The sequence below is a fragment of the Physella acuta genome, unplaced genomic scaffold (assembly GCF_028476545.2).
Source record: "Physella acuta isolate Inbredline_101_S28 unplaced genomic scaffold, ASM2847654v3 ptg000233l, whole genome shotgun sequence".
NCBI lineage: Eukaryota > Metazoa > Mollusca > Gastropoda > Physidae > Physella > Physella acuta.
This window is the reverse complement of record NW_026731752.1, coordinates 368,972-387,455: the sequence shown is the minus strand read 5'-3', so window position 1 is coordinate 387,455 and position 18,484 is coordinate 368,972. Positions and strand designations below refer to the sequence as shown.

Below are 18,484 nucleotides of genomic sequence, written 5' to 3'. Positions count from 1 at the left end.
ATCACACCAAACCCACCACACCATCACACCAAACCTACCACACCATCACACCAAACTCACCACACTATCACACTAAACCCACCACACCATCACATCAAACCTACCACACCATCACACTAAACCCACCACACCATCACACCAAACCTACCACACTATCACACCAAACCTACCACACCATCACAACAAACTCACCACACCATCACACCAAACCTACCACACCATCACACCAAACCCACCACACCATCACATCAAACCTACCACACCATCACACTAAACCCACCACACCATCACACCAAACCTACCACACCACCACATCATCACACCAAACCTACCACACCATCACACCAACCTCACCACACCATCACACTAAACCCACCACACCATCACATCAAACCTACCACACCATCACACTAAACCCACCACACTATCACACCAAACCTACCACACCACCACATCATCACACCAAACCCACCACACCATCACACCAAACCTACCACACCACCACATCATCACACCAAACCCACCACACCATCACACCAAACCTACCACGCTATAACACCAAACCTACCACACCATCACATCAAACCTACCACACAATCACACCAATTCTACCACACCATCACACCAAACCCACCACACCATCACATCAAACCTACCACACAATCACACCAATTCTACCACACCATCACACCAAACCCACCACACCATCACACCAAACCCACCACACCATCACACCAAACCTACCACACAATCACACCAATTCTACCACACCATCACACCAAACCCACCACACCACCACACCAAACCTACCACACCATCACACCAAACCTACCACACCATCACACCAAACCCACCATATTATCACACCAAACCTACCAAAATTCTGCACTTGTCAAAACCCTCCACATTACCACACCTACCACAGCAGCACATCTACCACACCAGCACATCTACCACAGCAGCACATCTACCACACCAGCACATCTACCACACCAGCACATCTACCACACCAGCACATCTACCACAGCAGCACATCTACCACACCAGCACATCTACCACACCAGCACATCAACCACACCAGCACATCTACCACACCAGCACATCTACCACAACAGCACATCTACCACCAGCAGCACATCTACCACAACAGCACATCTACCACACCAGCACATCTACCACACCAGCACATCTACCACAGCAGCACATCTACCACACCAGCACATCTACCACACCAGCACATCTACCACACCAGCACATCTACCACAGCAGCACATCTACCACACCAGCACATCTACCACAACAGCACATCTACCACACCAGCACATGTACCACAGCAGCACATCTACCACAACAGCACATCTACCACAACAGCACATCTACCACAACAGCACATCTACCACACCAGCACATCTACCACAGCAGCACATCTACCACACCAGCACATCTACCACACCAGCACATCTACCACACCAGCACATGTACCACAGCAGCACATCTACCACAACAGCACATCTACCACACCAGCACATCTACCACACCAGCACATCTACCACAACAGCACATCTACCACCAGCAGCACATCTACCACAACAGCACATCTACCACAGCAGCACATCTACCACACCAGCACATCTACCACAGCAGCACATCTACCACACCAGCACATCTACCACAGCAGCACATCTACCACACCAGCACATCTACCACAACAGCACATCTACCACCAGCAGCACATCTACCACAACAGCACATCTACCACACCAGCACATCAACCACACCAGCACATCTACCACAACAGCACATCTACCACAGCAGCACATCTACCACAGCAGCACATCTACCACCAGCAGCACATCTACCACAACAGCACATCTACCACACCAGCACATGTACCACACCAGCACATCTACCACAGCAGCACATCTACCACACCAGCACATGTACCACAGCAGCACATCTACCACAACAGCACATCTACCACACCAGCACATCTACCACACCAGCACATCTACCACAACAGCACATCTACCACCAGCAGCACATCTACCACAACAGCACATCTACCACACCAGCACATCAACCACACCAGCACATCTACCACACCAGCACATCTACCACAACAGCACATCTACCACAGCAGCACACCTACCACAGCAGCACATCTACCACAGCAGCACATCTACCACACCAGCACATCTACCACAACAGCACATCTACCACCAGCAGCACATCTACCACAACAGCACATCTACCACACCAGCACATCTACCACACCAGCACATCTACCACAACAGCACATCTACCACCAGCAGCACATCTACCACAACAGCACATCTACCACACCAGCACATCAACCACACCAGCACATCTACGACACCAGCACATCTACCACAACAGCACATCTACCACCAGCAGCACATCTACCACAACAGCACATCTACCACAGCAGCACATCTACCACACCAGCACATCTACGACCAGCTAACCCAGCCCACGACTACAACTGGAAGACCTACCCGGCCCCGCCTCTCGTGGGTCGATCCTCATCTCCAGATCCCGGCCCATCACGGCGCCTAGTGGCTCACCGGATGTGGTCACTTTGTGGGGCTTGCTCGGCTCTCTGATGGTTACCTTAAATGGGGAACCTAAGAGGGAACAAATTTGATAAACTGATGGAGGGAACAAATTTGATAAACTGATGGAGGGAACAAATTTGATAAACTGATGGAGGGAACAAATTTGATAAACTGATGGAGGGAACAAATTTTATAAACTGATGGAGGGAACAAATTTGATAAACTGATGGAGGGAACAAATTTGATAAACTGATGGAGGGAACAAATTTGATAAACTGATGGAGGGAACAAATTTGATAAACTGATGGAGGGAACAAATTTGACAAACTGATGGAGGGAACAAATTTGATAAACTGATGGAGGGAACAAATTTGACAAACTGATGGAGGGAACAAATTTGATAAACTGATGGAGGGAACAAATTTGATAAACTGATGGAGGGAACAAATTTGATAAACTGATGGAGGGAACAAATTTGACAAACTGATGGAGGGAACAAATTTGATAAACTGATGGAAGGAACAAATTTGATAAACTGATGGAGGGAACAAATTTGACAAACTGATGGACAACGGCACAATTGCATGCAGCTAGCAAGTGACAATAGGTATTGTAAATATGTCGTTTATTGACTGAAAGAATCTTACGCCACGCCCAGTGTTGCCACGAGGGGCGGGCACGTACCTTTTAAAGGCTTGTTGTTCCAATCAACATAGAGCAGGTAGGCTCCGGGCTTCTCCGGTACGTATTCACATTTGTAACGCTGCGGCTCAATGGGCTCTGACGTCACAGGTATGTTGGCCCGAACACCTTCAAGATGAGCTGTAGGTTTACCTGTTGGGTCAGATATCTGGAGTCTATTCAATGTGATCTAAGGTATCTATCAGATAACTAAAGTCAATGTGATCTAAGGTATCTATCAGATAACTAAAGTCAATGTGATCTAAGGTATCTATCAGATAACTAAAGTCTATTCAATGTGATCTACGGTATCTATCAGATAACTAAAGTCTATTCAATGTGATCTAAGGTATCTATCAGACAGGGTCTTAAGGGGTCATTCAATTATGGCCTGCTATCTCTAGCTGTCTCTAGCTGTCTCTAGCTGTCTCTAGCTGTCTCTAGCTGTCTCTAGCTGTCTCTAGCTGTCTCTAGCTGTCCTAGCTGTCTCTAGCTGTCTCTAGCTGTCTCTAGCTGTCTCTAGCTGTCTCTAGCTGTCTCTAGCTGTCTCTAGCTGTCTCTAGCTGTCTCTAGCTGTCTCTAGCTGTCTCTAGCTGTCCTAGCTGTCTCTAGCTGTCTCTAGCTGTCTCTAGCTGTCTCTAGCTGTCTCTAGCTGTCTCTAGCTGTCTCTAGTTGTCTCTAGCTGTCCTAGCTGTCTCTAGTTGTCTCTAGCTGTCTCTAGCTGTCTCTAGCTGTCTCTAGTTGTCTCTAGCTGTCTCTAGCTGTCTCTAGCTGTCTCTAGCTGTCTCTAGCTGTCTCTAGCTGTCTCTAGCTGTCTCTAGCTGTCTCTAGCTGTCTCTAGCTGTCTCTAGCTGTCTCTAGCTGTCTCTAGTTGTCTCTAGCTGTCCTAGCTGTCTCTAGTTGTCTCTAGCTGTCTCTAGCTGTCTCTAGCTGTCTCTAGCTGTCTCTAGCTGTCTCTAGTTGTCTCTAGCTGTCCTAGCTGTCTCTAGTTGTCTCTAGCTGTCTCTAGCTGTCTCTAGCTGTCTCTAGCTGTCTCTAGTTGTCTCTAGCTGTCTCTAGTTGTCTCTAGCTGTCTCTAGCTGTCTCTAGCTGTCTCTAGCTGTCTCTAGCTGTCTCTAGCTGTCTCTAGCTGTCTCTAGTTGTCTCTAGCTGTCCTAGCTGTCTCTAGTTGTCTCTAGCTGTCTCTAGCTGTCTCTAGCTGTCTCTAGCTGTCTCTAGTTGTCTCTAGCTGTCCTAGCTGTCCTAGCTGTCTCTAGTTGTCTCTAGCTGTCTCTAGCTGTCTCTAGCTGTCTCTAGCTGTCTCTAGCTGTCTCTAGTTGTCTCTAGCTGTCCTAGCTGTCTCTAGTTGTCTCTAGCTGTCCTAGCTGTCTCTAGCTGTCTCTAGCTGTCTCTAGATGTCTCTAGCTGTCTCTAGCTGTCTCTAGCTGTCTCTAGCTGTCTCTAGCTGTCTCTAGCTGTCTCTAGTTGTCTCTAGCTGTCCTAGCTGTCTCTAGTTGTCTCTAGCTGTCCTAGCTGTCTCTAGCTGTCTCTAGCTGTCCTAGCTGTCTCTAGCTGTCTCTAGCTGTCTCTAGCTGTCTCTAGCTGTCCTAGCTGTCTCTAGCTGTCTCTAGCTGTCTCTAGCTGTCTCTAGCTGTCTATAGTTGTCTCTAGCTGTCTCTAGCTGTCTCTAGCTGTCTCTAGTTGTCTCTAGCTGTCCTAGCTGTCTCTAGTTGTCTCTAGCTGTCTCTAGCTGTCTCTAGCTGTCTCTAGCTGTCTCTAGCTGTCCTAGCTGTCTCTAGCTGTCTCTAGCTGTCTCTAGCTGTCTCTAGCTGTCTCTAGCTGTCTCTAGCTGTCTCTAGCTGTCCTAGCTGTCTCTAGCTGTCTCTAGCTGTCTCTAGCTGTCTCTAGCTGTCTCTAGCTGTCTCTAGCTGTCTCTAGCTGTCTCTAGTTGTCTCTAGCTGTCCTAGCTGTCTCTAGTTGTCTCTAGCTGTCTCTAGCTGTCTCTAGCTGTCTCTAGCTGTCTCTAGTTGTCTCTAGCTGTCCTAGCTGTCTCTAGTTGTCTCTAGCTGTCTCTAGCTGTCTCTAGCTGTCTCTAGCTGTCTCTAGCTGTCTCTAGCTGTCTCTAGCTGTCTCTAGCTGTCCTAGCTGTCTCTAGTTGTCTCTAGCTGTCTCTAGCTGTCTCTAGCTGTCTCTAGCTGTCTCTAGCTGTCTCTAGCTGTCCTAGCTGTCCTAGCTGTCTCTAGTTGTCTCTAGCTGTCTCTAGCTGTCTCTAGCTGTCTCTAGCTGTCTCTAGTTGTCTCTAGCTGTCCTAGCTGTCTCTAGTTGTCTCTAGCTGTCTCTAGCTGTCTCTAGCTGTCTCTAGCTGTCTCTAGCTGTCCTAGCTGTCTCTAGCTGTCTCTAGCTGTCTCTAGCTGTCTCTAGCTGTCTCTAGCTGTCTCTTGCTGTCTCTAGCTGTCTCTAGCTGTCTCTAGCTGTCTCTAGCTGTCTCTAGCTGTCTCTAGCTGTCTCTAGCTGTCTCTAGTTGTCTCTAGCTGTCTCTAGCTGTCTCTAGCTGTCTCTAGCTGTCTCTAGTTGTCTCTAGCTGTCCTAGCTGTCCTAGCTGTCTCTAGTTGTCTCTAGCTGTCTCTAGCTGTCTCTAGCTGTATCTAGCTGTCTCTAGTTGTCTCTAGCTGTCTCTAGCTGTCTCTAGCTGTCTCTAGTTGTCTCTAGTTGTCTCTAGCTGTCTCTAGCTGTCTCTAGCTGTCTCTAGCTGTCTCTAGTTGTCTCTAGCTGTCCTAGCTGTCTCTAGTTGTCTCTAGCTGTCTCTAGCTGTCTCTAGCTGTCTCTAGCTGTCTCTAGCTGTCTCTAGCTGTCTCTAGCTGTCTCTAGCTGTCTCTAGCTGTCTCTAGCTGTCTCTAGCTGTCTCTAGCTGTCTCTAGCTGTCTCTAGCTGTCTCTAGCTGTCTCTAGCTGTCTCTAGCTGTCTCTAGCTGTCTCTAGCTGTCTCTAGCTGTCTCTAGCTGTCTCTAGTTGTCTCTAGCTGTCCTAGCTGTCTCTAGTTGTCTCTAGCTGTCTCTAGCTGTCTCTAGCTGTCTCTAGCTGTCTCTAGTTGTCTCTAGCTGTCCTAGCTGTCTCTAGTTGTCTCTAGCTGTCTCTAGCTGTCTCTAGCTGTCTCTAGCTGTCTCTAGCTGTCTCTAGCTGTCTCTAGCTGTCTCTAGCTGTCTCTCTAGCTGTCTCTAGCTGTCTCTAGCTGTCTCTAGCTGTCTCTAGCTATCTCTAGCTGTCTCTAGCTGTCTCTAGCTGTCTCTAGCTGTCTCTAGCTGTCTCTAGCTGTCTCTAGCTGTCTCTAGCTGTCTCTAGCTGTCTCTAGCTGTCTCTAGCTGTCTCTAGCTGTCTCTAGCTGTCCTAGCTGTCTCTAGTTGTCTCTAGCTGTCTCTAGCTGTCTCTAGCTGTCTCTAGCTGTCTCTAGCTGTCTCTAGCTGTCCTAGCTGTCCTAGCTGTCTCTAGTTGTCTCTAGCTGTCTCTAGCTGTCTCTAGCTGTCTCTAGCTGTCTCTAGTTGTCTCTAGCTGTCCTAGCTGTCTCTAGTTGTCTCTAGCTGTCTCTAGCTGTCTCTAGCTGTCTCTAGCTGTCTCTAGCTGTCCTAGCTGTCTCTAGCTGTCTCTAGCTGTCTCTAGCTGTCTCTAGCTGTCTCTAGCTGTCTCTTGCTGTCTCTAGCTGTCTCTAGCTGTCTCTAGCTGTCTCTAGCTGTCTCTAGCTGTCTCTAGCTGTCTCTAGCTGTCTCTAGTTGTCTCTAGCTGTCTCTAGCTGTCTCTAGCTGTCTCTAGCTGTCTCTAGTTGTCTCTAGCTGTCCTAGCTGTCCTAGCTGTCTCTAGTTGTCTCTAGCTGTCTCTAGCTGTCTCTAGCTGTATCTAGCTGTCTCTAGTTGTCTCTAGCTGTCTCTAGCTGTCTCTAGCTGTCTCTAGTTGTCTCTAGTTGTCTCTAGCTGTCTCTAGCTGTCTCTAGCTGTCTCTAGCTGTCTCTAGTTGTCTCTAGCTGTCCTAGCTGTCTCTAGTTGTCTCTAGCTGTCTCTAGCTGTCTCTAGCTGTCTCTAGCTGTCTCTAGCTGTCTCTAGCTGTCTCTAGCTGTCTCTAGCTGTCTCTAGCTGTCTCTAGCTGTCTCTAGCTGTCTCTAGCTGTCTCTAGCTGTCTCTAGCTGTCTCTAGCTGTCTCTAGCTGTCTCTAGCTGTCTCTAGCTGTCTCTAGCTGTCTCTAGCTGTCTCTAGTTGTCTCTAGCTGTCCTAGCTGTCTCTAGTTGTCTCTAGCTGTCTCTAGCTGTCTCTAGCTGTCTCTAGCTGTCTCTAGTTGTCTCTAGCTGTCCTAGCTGTCTCTAGTTGTCTCTAGCTGTCTCTAGCTGTCTCTAGCTGTCTCTAGCTGTCTCTAGCTGTCTCTAGCTGTCTCTAGCTGTCTCTAGCTGTCTCTAGTTCTCTCTAGCTGTCCTAGCTGTCTCTAGTTGTCTCTAGCTGTCTCTAGCTGTCTCTAGCTGTCTCTAGCTGTCTCTAGCTATCTCTAGCTGTCTCTAGCTGTCTCTAGCTGTCTCTAGCTGTCTCTAGCTGTCTCTAGCTGTCTCTAGCTGTCTCTAGCTGTCTCTAGCTGTCTCTAGCTGTCTCTAGTTGTCTCTAGCTGTCCTAGCTGTCTCTAGTTGTCTCTAGTTGTCTCTAGCTGTCTCTAGCTGTCTCTAGCTGTCTCTAGCTGTCTCTAGCTGTCTCTAGCTATCTCTAGCTGTCTATAGCTGTCTCTAGCTGTCCTAGTGTCTCTAGCTGTCTCTAGCTGTCTCTAGCTGTCTCTAGCTGTCCTAGCTGTCCTAGCTGTCTCTAGTTGTCTCTAGCTGTCCTAGCTGTCTCTAGTTGTCTCTAGCTGTCTCTAGCTGTCTCTAGCTGTCTCTAGCTGTCTCTAGCTGTCTCTAGCTGTCTCTAGCTGTCTCTAGCTGTCTCTAGCTGTCTCTAGCTGTCTCTAGCTGTCTAGTTGTCTCTAGCTGTCCTAGCTGTCTCTAGTTGTCTCTAGCTGTCTCTAGCTGTCTCTAGTTGTCTCTAGCTGTCTCTAGCTGTCTCTAGCTGTCTCTAGCTGTCTCTAGCTGTCCTAGCTGTCTCTAGCTGTCTCTAGCTGTCTCTAGCTGTCTCTAGTTGTCTCTAGCTGTCCTAGCTGTCTCTAGTTGTCTCTAGTTGTCTCTAGCTGTCTCTAGCTGTCTCTAGCTGTCTCTAGCTGTCTCTAGCTGTCTCTAGCTATCTCTAGCTGTCTATAGCTGTCTCTAGCTGTCCTAGCTGTCTCTAGCTGTCCTAGCTGTCTCTAGCTGTCTCTAGCTGTCTCTAGCTGTCTCTAGCTGTCCTAGCTGTCCTAGCTGTCTCTAGTTGTCTCTAGCTGTCCTAGCTGTCTCTAGTTGTCTCTAGCTGTCTCTAGCTGTCTCTAGCTGTCTCTAGCTGTCTCTAGCTGTCTCTAGCTGTCTCTAGCTGTCTCTAGCTGTCTCTAGCTGTCTCTAGCTGTCTCTAGCTGTCTAGTTGTCTCTAGCTGTCCTAGCTGTCTCTAGTTGTCTCTAGCTGTCTCTAGCTGTCTCTAGTTGTCTCTAGCTGTCTCTAGCTGTCTCTAGCTGTCTCTAGCTGTCTCTAGCTGTCCTAGCTGTCTCTAGCTGTCTCTAGCTGTCTCTAGCTGTCCTAGCTGTCTCTAGCTGTCTCTAGCTGTCTCTAGCTGTCTCTAGCTGTCTCTAGCTGTCTCTAGCTGTCTCTAGCTGTCTCTAGCTGTCTCTAGCTGTCTCTAGCTGTCTCTAGCTGTCCTAGCTGTCTCTAGCTGTCTCTAGCTGTCTCCATTTACCTGGTTCCGCCTGTCTGCCGTCTACCTTGAATGTTGCCGGCTTGCCGACTTCTGCTTCCTTAAGACCTTTGCCGCTGAGTATGACCTTGAGGTCACATGCAAAATATAGCTTGTAATGGCATATCAACTTGTCATGGCATATCGATTTGTCATGGCATATCGATTTGTCATGGCATATCAACTTGTAATGACATATCAACTTGTCATGGCATATCGATTTGTCATGGCATATCAACTTGTAATGACATATCAACTTGTCATGGCATATCGATTTGTCATGGCATATCAACTTGTAATGACATATCAACTTGTCATGGCATATCGATTTGTCATGGCATATCAACTTGTAATGACATATCAACTTGTAATGACATATCAACTTTTCATGGCATATCAACTTGTAATGACATATCAACTTGTAATGACATATCAACTTTTCATGGCATATCAACTTGTAATGACATATCAACTTGTAATGACATATCAACTTTTCATGGCATATCAACTTGTAATGACATATCAACTTGTAATGACATATCAACTTGTAATGACATATCAACTTGTAATGGAATATCAACTTGTAATGACATATCAACTTGTAATGACATATCAACTTGTAATGACATATCAACTTTTCATGGCATATCAACTTGTCATGGCATATGTAAACTTAGACCTGTAATGTCACTCCGTCAAATGCAATCAAACGACACATATTTGGGGCCGTCAATTACAACAATATTGCACTCACTGTCAAACATTCGGCAAGATTTTAAGAAACATGTTTTAAAACTTGTTTTGGTTACCTTTTGGAGTTATAAAAAAACTTGTTTTGGTTAACTTCAGAGATTACAAAAAAATTGTTTAACTACCTTCAGAGGTTATAAAAAACATCCTTCAGAGGTTATAAAAACATGTTTTGTTTACCTTCTGAGGTTATAAAAAAAACTTGTTTTGGTTACCTTCTGAGGTTATAAAAAAAACATGTTTTGGTTACCTTCTGAGGTTATAAAAAAACATGTTTTGGTTACCTTATGAGGTGATAAAAAATACATGCTTTGGTTACCTTCTGGGGTTATAAAAAACATGTTTTGGTTACCTTCTGAGGTTATAAAAAAACTTGTTTTGATTACCTTCTGAGGTTATAAAAAACTTGTTTTGGTTACCTTCTGAGGTTATAAAAAACTTGTTTTGGTTACCTTCTGAGGTTATAAAAAAACTTGTTTTGATTACCTTCTGAGGTTATAAAAAAAACTTGTTTTGATTACCTTCTGAGGTTATAAAAAAAACGTGTTTTGATTACCTTCTGAGGTTATAAAAAAACTTGTTTTGATTACCTTCTGAGGTTATAAAAAACTTGTTTTGATTACCTTCTGAGGTTTAGGTTGAACTGAGTTAGCCTGTGATGACGTGGACGATCTTGAGGACGACGTGTGCTTAGGGAATGTATTCGGGCTGGGCAAAGTCTCCTGGTCTAGCTTCAATCTGGGCTCCAATTTAGTCTCAATGTATCGCTTGGGTGGCTCCACTTGCTCAACGTCTGCTGGGGCGTGCTCGATATATCTCTTAGGGGGCGGGGCTGTATACGTCACAGGCAGAACCTAGAGACATATTTTATTATCAGTTGAATGGGAGGGATCGGATGGGTGGTTAGGATGGGTGGTTAGGATGGGTGGTTAGGATGGGTGGTTAGGATGGGTGGTTAGGATGGGTGGTTAGGATGGGTGGTTAGGATGGGTGGTTAGGATAAGAGATAATGAACTGTATGGGCTCTAGTTACTAATGGAAGAGTTTGAATACCTGAACACGACCTTCCGGTTGGTAGACCACATTGCCAGGTTTGTAGAACTCAGGTTCAGCGATGTGGGAGGGGCCATCAAACACAGAACTCCTTGGACTTGGGTAACTGAAATATTGACAGGCAGGGTCAGGGGCGTGTACAATATAATATGGTTACACCCACTTACCCTTCTGCTACATGTACACGCACCCACCTTTATGCTACATGTACACCCACCCACCTACCCCTATGCTACATGTACACCCACCCACCTTTATGCTACATGTACACCCACACACCTCTATGCTACATGTACACCCACACACCTCTATGCTACATGTACACACACACCCCTCTATGCTACATGTACACCCACACACCTTTATGCTACATGTACACCCACACACCTCTATGCTACATGTACACCCACACACCTTTATGCTACATGTACACCCACACACCTTTATGCTACATGTACACCCACACACCTTTATGCTACATGTACACCCACACACCTCTATGCTACATGTACACCCACACACCTCTATGCTACATGTACACCCACACACCTTTATGCTACATGTACACCCACACACCTTTATGCTACATGTACACCCACCTACCTATCTGCTACAGGTACAGCTACAGGTATTATCCTCGTCATAGCTGGCTCGTCAAGTTCTGGTTCGCGTGTGGCAAAACCCAGGTAGGGAGAGTTGGACAATGGGTAGCCACACCAGCTGACGTGGATATTGTGTCTACCTGTGGGAGGTTGCAACAGGTTTATACCTTTTTTGTGTGTTAGTGTTAGGTTTACGGGCAGGTTGCAACAGGTTTATACCTTCTTTGTGTGTTAGTGTTAGGTTTATGGGCAGGTTGCAACAGGTTTATACTTTTTTGTGTGTTAGTGTTAGGTTTATGGGCAGGTTGCAACAGGTTTATACCTTCTTTGTGTGTTAGTGTTAGGTTTATGGGCAGGTTGCAACAGGTTTATACTTTTTTGTGTGTTAGTGTTAGGTTTATGGGCAGGTTGCAACAGGTTTATACCTTTTTGTGTTAGTGTTAGGTTTATGGGTAGGTTGTAACAGGTTTATACTTTTTTGTGTGTTAGTGTTAGGTTTATGGGCAGGTTGCAATAGGTTTATACCTTCTTTGTGTGTTAGTGTTAGGTTTATGGGCAGGTTGCAACAGGTTTATACCTTCTTTTTGTGTTAGTGTTAGGTTTATGGGCAGGTTGTAACAGGTTTATACCTTCTTTGTGTGTTAGTGTTAGGTTTATGGGCAGGTTGCAACAGGTTTATACCTTCTTTGTGTGTTAGTGTTAGGTTTATGGGCAGGTTGCTACAGGTTTATACCTTCTTTGTGTGTTAGTGTTAGGTTTATGGGCAGGTTGCTACAGGTTTATACCTTCTTTGTGTGTTAGTGTTAGGTTTATGGGCAGGTTGCAACAGGTTTATACTTTTTTGTGTGTTAGTGTTAGGTTTATGGGCAGGTTGCAACAGGTTTATACCTTCTTTGTGTGTTAGTGTTAGGTTTATGGGCAGTTTGCAACAGGTTTATACCTTTTTTGTGTGTTAGTGTTAGGTTTATGGGCAGGTTGCAACAGGTTTATACCTTCTTTGTGTGTTAGTGTTAGGTTTATGGGCAGGTTGCAACAGGTTTATACCTTCTTTGTGTGTTAGTGTTAGGTTTATGGGCAGGTTGCAACAGGTTTATACTTTTTTGTGTGTTAGTGTTAGGTTTATGGGCAGGTTGCAACAGGTTTATACCTTTTTGTGTTAGTGTTAGGTTTATGGGCAGGTTGTAACAGGTTTATACCTTCTTTGTGTGTTAGTGTTAGGTTTATGGGTAGGTTGTAACAGGTTTATACTTTTTTGTGTGTTAGTGTTAGGTTTATGGGCAGGTTGCAATAGGTTTATGCCTTCTTTGTGTGTTAGTGTTAGGTTTATGGGCAGGTTGCAACAGGTTTATACCTTTTTTGTGTTAGTGTTAGGTTTATGGGCAGGTTGCAACAGGTTTATACCTTCTTTGTGTGTTAGTGTTAGGTTTATGGGCAGGTTGTAACAGGTTTATAGCTTCTTTGTGTGTTAGTGTTAGGTTTATGGGCAGGTTGCAATAGGTTTAAACCTTCTTTTTGTGTTTGTGTTAGGTTTATGGGCAGGTTGCAACAGGTTTATACCTTCTTTGTGTGTTAGTGTTAGGTTTATGGGCAGGTTGTAACAGGTTTATAGCTTCTTTGTGTGTTAGTGTTAGGTTTATGGGCAGGTTGCAACAGGTTTATACCTTCTTTGTGTGTTAGTGGTAGGTTTATGGGCAGGTTGCAACAGGTTTATACCTTCTTTTTGTGTTAGTGTTAGGTTTATGGGCAGGTTGCAATAGGTTTATACCTTTGTGTGTTAGTGTTAAGTTTATGGGCAGGTTGCAACAGGTTCATACCTTCCTCTCTTGGTGTGAACACAACAGAATGCTTGCCGTCTTGTCTAGCGTCTATGGCGACTGGGATTTTACCGTTGGGACCCTGAACTTGTGCAGTTAGTTCCCCTGTTCACATGAGGAAATAAATTATTCAAACAGTGAATACAGTTACACGACTGGACACATTGACAGGACACATTGACAGGACACATTGACTGGACACATTGACAGGACACATTGACTGGACACATTGACTGGACACATTGACTGGACACATTGAATCTATGACTGGACAATATGACTGGACAATATGACTGGATACATTGACTCTATGACTGCACACATTGACTGGACACATTGACTGGACACATTGACTCTATGAAAATGACCTGGCCCAGCCTCAGAGACATCAAAAGGTAGATGCTTTTCCTTGTTGACCTTTAATGGAATGACCCCTTTGTCGTCCAGGTATGGCTTCCATCCGCCAGAGACCCGCACCTTTACTGGGTCCACAATCAGCGGTTTGAATGGGCTGCCTAGTCAAAGATTGGTCAATACAAACTGTTAGCATTGGTTGTCTAGTCAAAGATTGGTCAATACAAACTGTTAGCATTTGCTACCTAGTCAAAGATTGGTCAATACAAACTGTTAGCATTGGTTGCCTAGTCAAAGATTGGTCAATACAAACTGTTAGCATTGGTTGTCTAGTCAAAGATTGGTCAATATAAACTGTTAGCATTGGTTGTCTAGTCAAAGATTGGTCAATACAAACTGTTAGCATTGGTTAGTGGAGTCATCAAACATCTCATAGAATGGTCCACTTAAAACAGAGAACATGACATCACGAACATAAATAGAGCGGGAGTGATCTCCCCTAAACTTTCTCGAACATTCTTATATCACAGTTCGAGGGATGGCAACTCGGGATATATGCATGATTTTTAATCCATTTTAATTACTTAAACTTTTTTAAAATAGAATTGAATTACGTAGAAAAAAGAATTAGTAATAAAACAGATAGTATTAGTTACCTCACAAGTTAAAGACAGTTACAAGTACTATGGACGTTTCGACCCAAGGTCTTCGTCAGCACACAACAGTGTGATTACAGATTAGACAAATAAAGACAAACAGTAACACATTTTTTGACTTAGCTCGACACTGTCGAGCTAAGTCAAAAAATGTGTTACTGTTTGTCTTTATTTGTCTAATCTGTAATCACACTGTTGTGTGCTGACGAAGACCTTGGGTCGAAACGTCCATAGTACTTGTAACTGTCTTTAACTTGTGAGGTAACTAATACTATCTGTTTTATTACTAATTACATTAACCTCACTGCAGCTACCATTTGTTTTTTTATCTTTTCGAAAAAAGAATTGTGCACAAAGTGAAAAGCAAGCAATGTGTGTATAATAATGCGGAATACTTGTACTTTATAAATTCATATGCGTTTTTGTTTTAGAAATCGTAAATAGCCTAAAGTACTACTCCCGGTCCACGGAAATTACTCAAAATTTGATAGAAGGCCGAAAATTAGATTGTTTACTTATATGTGACATTTCGTTTATCTATCTGAAACAGTACTCGTTATATGCTTTTGAAAAACCAAAAGTAGAATTAGTTCCACTTCCGGATACCGGAAATCTCTGAAAAGCTGAAACAGAACTACAAATTTGATATAATATTTACATATGAAATCTCGTTAACCTAGCTTCAACGGTATACTCAAGTTATCATGTTCACAGACATACACACATACGTACATAGCCTACATACAAACACACACACAGACATACGGACAAAATTGTAAAGCTGTTTTTTTTTTTACCCGACTCAGAGGTGTAAAACGTCAAGACTTGTGAAAATCTTAAATCTCGATTTCGATTTTTTTGCACGATTACAATACTACCTCAATACTTCGTATACGAGAAAAAAAAAGAACATGACATTTATGACAGCATATAGAGGAGAATATGAAATTATGGCAACATAAATCAGAGAATGTGACATTTATGACAAGATGACATTCAGAGACCTTCGATGTGTTTGTTGTCCAGCTTTATATCAATCTGATGGGGTCCACGTTCGGTGGGCACGTAGGTGGCCTTGACCGTTTGGTCAGCTAAAGGTTCCAGCTGACTTGAAACAGGTTTTGATGGACCTGTAGGTTAGATTTAGGTCAGTAGGTCAAAAGATGTCTGCACAACAAGACCCGAGAGGCTGGCTGTGAACGGGGTCAAAAGATATTTGGACACTTTCAAAACTTCTCAAACGGGTCACTTACAAATCAATCTAAATTCTAAACTATTTACTAGTAAATTGAACATTTGACCATTTTGAAAACTAGCTATGACGTAAGCGACTTACCAATGACAGACACGGAAACTTGCCCGGGAAATCCGCGGGGGTCTACGGTAAAAGTAGCTGGTGCTCCCGGCACACCTCGGTAAAGTCCGTCGCCATTCGCTGAAGGTTTTTCCAGTTCTGATATCTCTTGTATGAATGGCGAGCCTGAGGGGTCAACAAATGGGGTGGGGTCGCCAGATGGGGTAGGGTGGGGTTGTTTGACTGTAAATCTTCAGTATATGTTGTGCGCAAAAAATTCTAAAATTTCAAAAATTTAAATAAATTTACAAATAGCAGTCTAGTGAAGTCAATTTAGACTTATTAAGTAAAATGTAGCTTATCTTAGATGGGTTAAGTCACTGACTGAATTGTTGGGTATGTTTATTATATTATGTTTTACATGAAGTTGCATGAATGTAGAGTACCTAGCTAACGGAAGGACTGTCTGAGCGACTCGTCATGTTTTTTCATGCTTTTGTGAGATCGCTCATTGACGTAAGGGGAGAAAATGGACCGTATAAAAGGGGGGAGCGGTGTGAACGAGGGTGCCTGCCTGTTAAGTAGAATGCAGCTTATCTTAGCCCTGTTAAGTAGAATGCAGCTTATCTTAGCCCTGTTAAGTAGAATGTAGCTTATCTTAGCCCTGTTAAGTGTAGCTTATCTTAGCCCTGTTAAGTAGAATGCAGCTTATCTTAGCCCTGTTAAGTAGAATGTAGCTTATCTTAGCCCTGTTAAGTGTTGCTTATCTTAGCCCTGTTAAGTAGAATGCAGCTTATCTTAGCCCTGTTAAGTAGAATGCAGCTTATCTTAGCCCTGTTAAGTAGAATGTAGCTTATCTTAGCCCTGTTAAGTGTGGCTTATCTTAGCCCTGTTAAGTGTAGCTTATCTTAGCCCTGTTAAGTAGAATGTAGCTTATCTTAGCCCTGTTAAGTGTGGCTTATCTTAGCCCTGTTAAGTGTAGCTTATCTTAGCCCTGTTAAGTGTAGCTTATCTTAGCCCTGTTAAGTGTAGCTTATTTTAGCCCTGTTAAGTGTAGCTTATCTTAGATTGGTTAAGTGTAGCTTATCTTAGCCCTGTTAAGTGTAGCTTATCTTAGCCCTGTTAAGTAGAATGTAGCTTATCTTAGCCCTGTTAAGTGTGGCTTATCTTAGCCCTGTTAAGTGTAGCTTATCTTAGCCCTGTTAAGTGTAGCTTATCTTAGCCCTGTTAAGTGTAGCTTATTTTAGCCCTGTTAAGTGTAGCTTATCTTAGATTGGTTAAGTGTAGCTTATCTTAGCCCTGTTAAGTGTAGCTTATCTTAGCCCTGTTAAGTGTGGCTTATCTTAGCCCTGTTAAGTAGAATGCAGCTTATCTTAGCCCTGTTAAGTGTAGCTTATCTTAGCCCTGTTAAGTGTAGGTAATCTTAGCCCTGTTAAGTGTAGCTTATCTTAGCCCTGTTAAGTAGAATGTAGCTTATCTTAGCCCTGTTAAGTGTGGCTTATCTTAGCCCTGTTAAGTAGAATGCAGCTTATCTTAGCCCTGTTAAGTGTAGCTTATCTTAGCCCTGTTAAGTAGAATGTAGCTTATCTTAGCCCTGTTAAGTGTGGCTTATCTTAGCCCTGTTAAGTAGAATGCAGCTTATCTTAGCCCTGTTAAGTGTAGCTTATCTTAGCCCTGTTAAGTAGAATGTAGCTTATCTTAGCCCTGTTAAGTGTGGCTTATCTTAGCCCTGTTAAGTAGAATGCAGCTTATCTTAGCCCTGTTAAGTGTAGCTTATCTTAGCCCTGTTAAGTAGAATGTAGCTGACCTTTGACCGGCTGCCCGTCATAATTGATCCAGACCTTGTAGACGCCCGGGCCCTGTGGCTTGAATGAAACTTTGTACACGCAGGGTTTGTCCTGCTTCACCCTGCAGGGATACCGCAGGCCCTGATACGTGACGTCAGCATCAATGCGGCCCTCGCCAACCCGCGTGCAGTCAGCTGGGAAATGGTTGCAGGTCAAGGTCAAGGTCAAGGTGGACAGTACACCAACAACCTATTTATAGCTATATTTAGTTCATGTGGACAGTACACCACACAACCTATCTATAGCTTTATTTAGTTCATGTGGACAGTACACCACACAACCTATCTATAGCTTTATTTAGTTCATGTGGACAGTACACCAACAACCTATCTATAGCTTTATTTAGTTCATGTGGACAGTACACCACAAAACCTATCTATAGCTTTATTTAATTCATGTGGACAGTACACCAACAACCTATCTATAGCTTTATTTAATTCATGTGGACAGTACACCAACAACCTATCTATAGCTTTATTTAGTTCATGTGGACATTACACCAACAACCTATCTATAGCTTTATTTAGTTCATGTGGACAGTACACCACACAACCTATCTATAGCTTTATTTAGTTCATGTGGACAGTACACCACACAACCTATCTATAGCTTTATTTAGTTCATGTGGACAGTACACCACACAACCTATCTATAGCTTTATTTAGTTCATGTGGACAGTACACCACACAACCTATCTATAGCTTTATTTAATTCATGTGGACAGTACACCAACAACCTATCTATAGCTTTATTTAGTTCATGTGGACAGTACACCACACAACCTATCTATAGCTATATTTAGTTCATGTGGACAGTACACCACACAACCTATCTATAGCTATATTTAGTTCATGTGGACAGTACACCAACAACCTATCTATAGCTTTATTTAATTCATGTGGACAGTACACCACACAACCTATCTATAGCTTTATTTAATTCATGTGGACAGTACACCAACAACCTATCTATAGCTTTATTTAGTTCATGTGGACAGTACACCACACAACCTATCTATAGCTTTATTTAGTTCATGTGGACAGTACACCACACAACCTATCT

At 43.8% G+C, this 18,484-nt stretch overlaps 1 protein-coding gene across 2 annotated transcripts in view; it reads right to left on the bottom strand.

The window, feature by feature from the left end:
- The window catches only part of LOC131938089 (filamin-C), a 62,711-nt gene that overhangs the window by 9,903 nt on the left and 34,324 nt on the right, over nucleotides 1-18,484 (bottom strand). For both annotated transcript variants that reach the window (XM_059295985.1, XM_059295984.1), the window contains exons 14-24: nucleotides 17,383-17,556; nucleotides 15,618-15,761; nucleotides 15,286-15,411; nucleotides 13,640-13,786; nucleotides 13,272-13,376; nucleotides 11,459-11,597; nucleotides 10,856-10,961; nucleotides 10,426-10,656; nucleotides 9,056-9,140; nucleotides 3,261-3,410; nucleotides 2,517-2,645 (exon numbers count right to left, since the gene is read on the bottom strand). In XM_059295985.1, coding sequence (XP_059151968.1) covers nucleotides 2,517-2,645; nucleotides 3,261-3,410; nucleotides 9,056-9,140; nucleotides 10,426-10,656; nucleotides 10,856-10,961; nucleotides 11,459-11,597; nucleotides 13,272-13,376; nucleotides 13,640-13,786; nucleotides 15,286-15,411; nucleotides 15,618-15,761; nucleotides 17,383-17,556 — 1,536 coding nt within the window. The remainder of the gene's footprint in view (nucleotides 1-2,516; nucleotides 2,646-3,260; nucleotides 3,411-9,055; nucleotides 9,141-10,425; nucleotides 10,657-10,855; nucleotides 10,962-11,458; nucleotides 11,598-13,271; nucleotides 13,377-13,639; nucleotides 13,787-15,285; nucleotides 15,412-15,617; nucleotides 15,762-17,382; nucleotides 17,557-18,484) is intronic.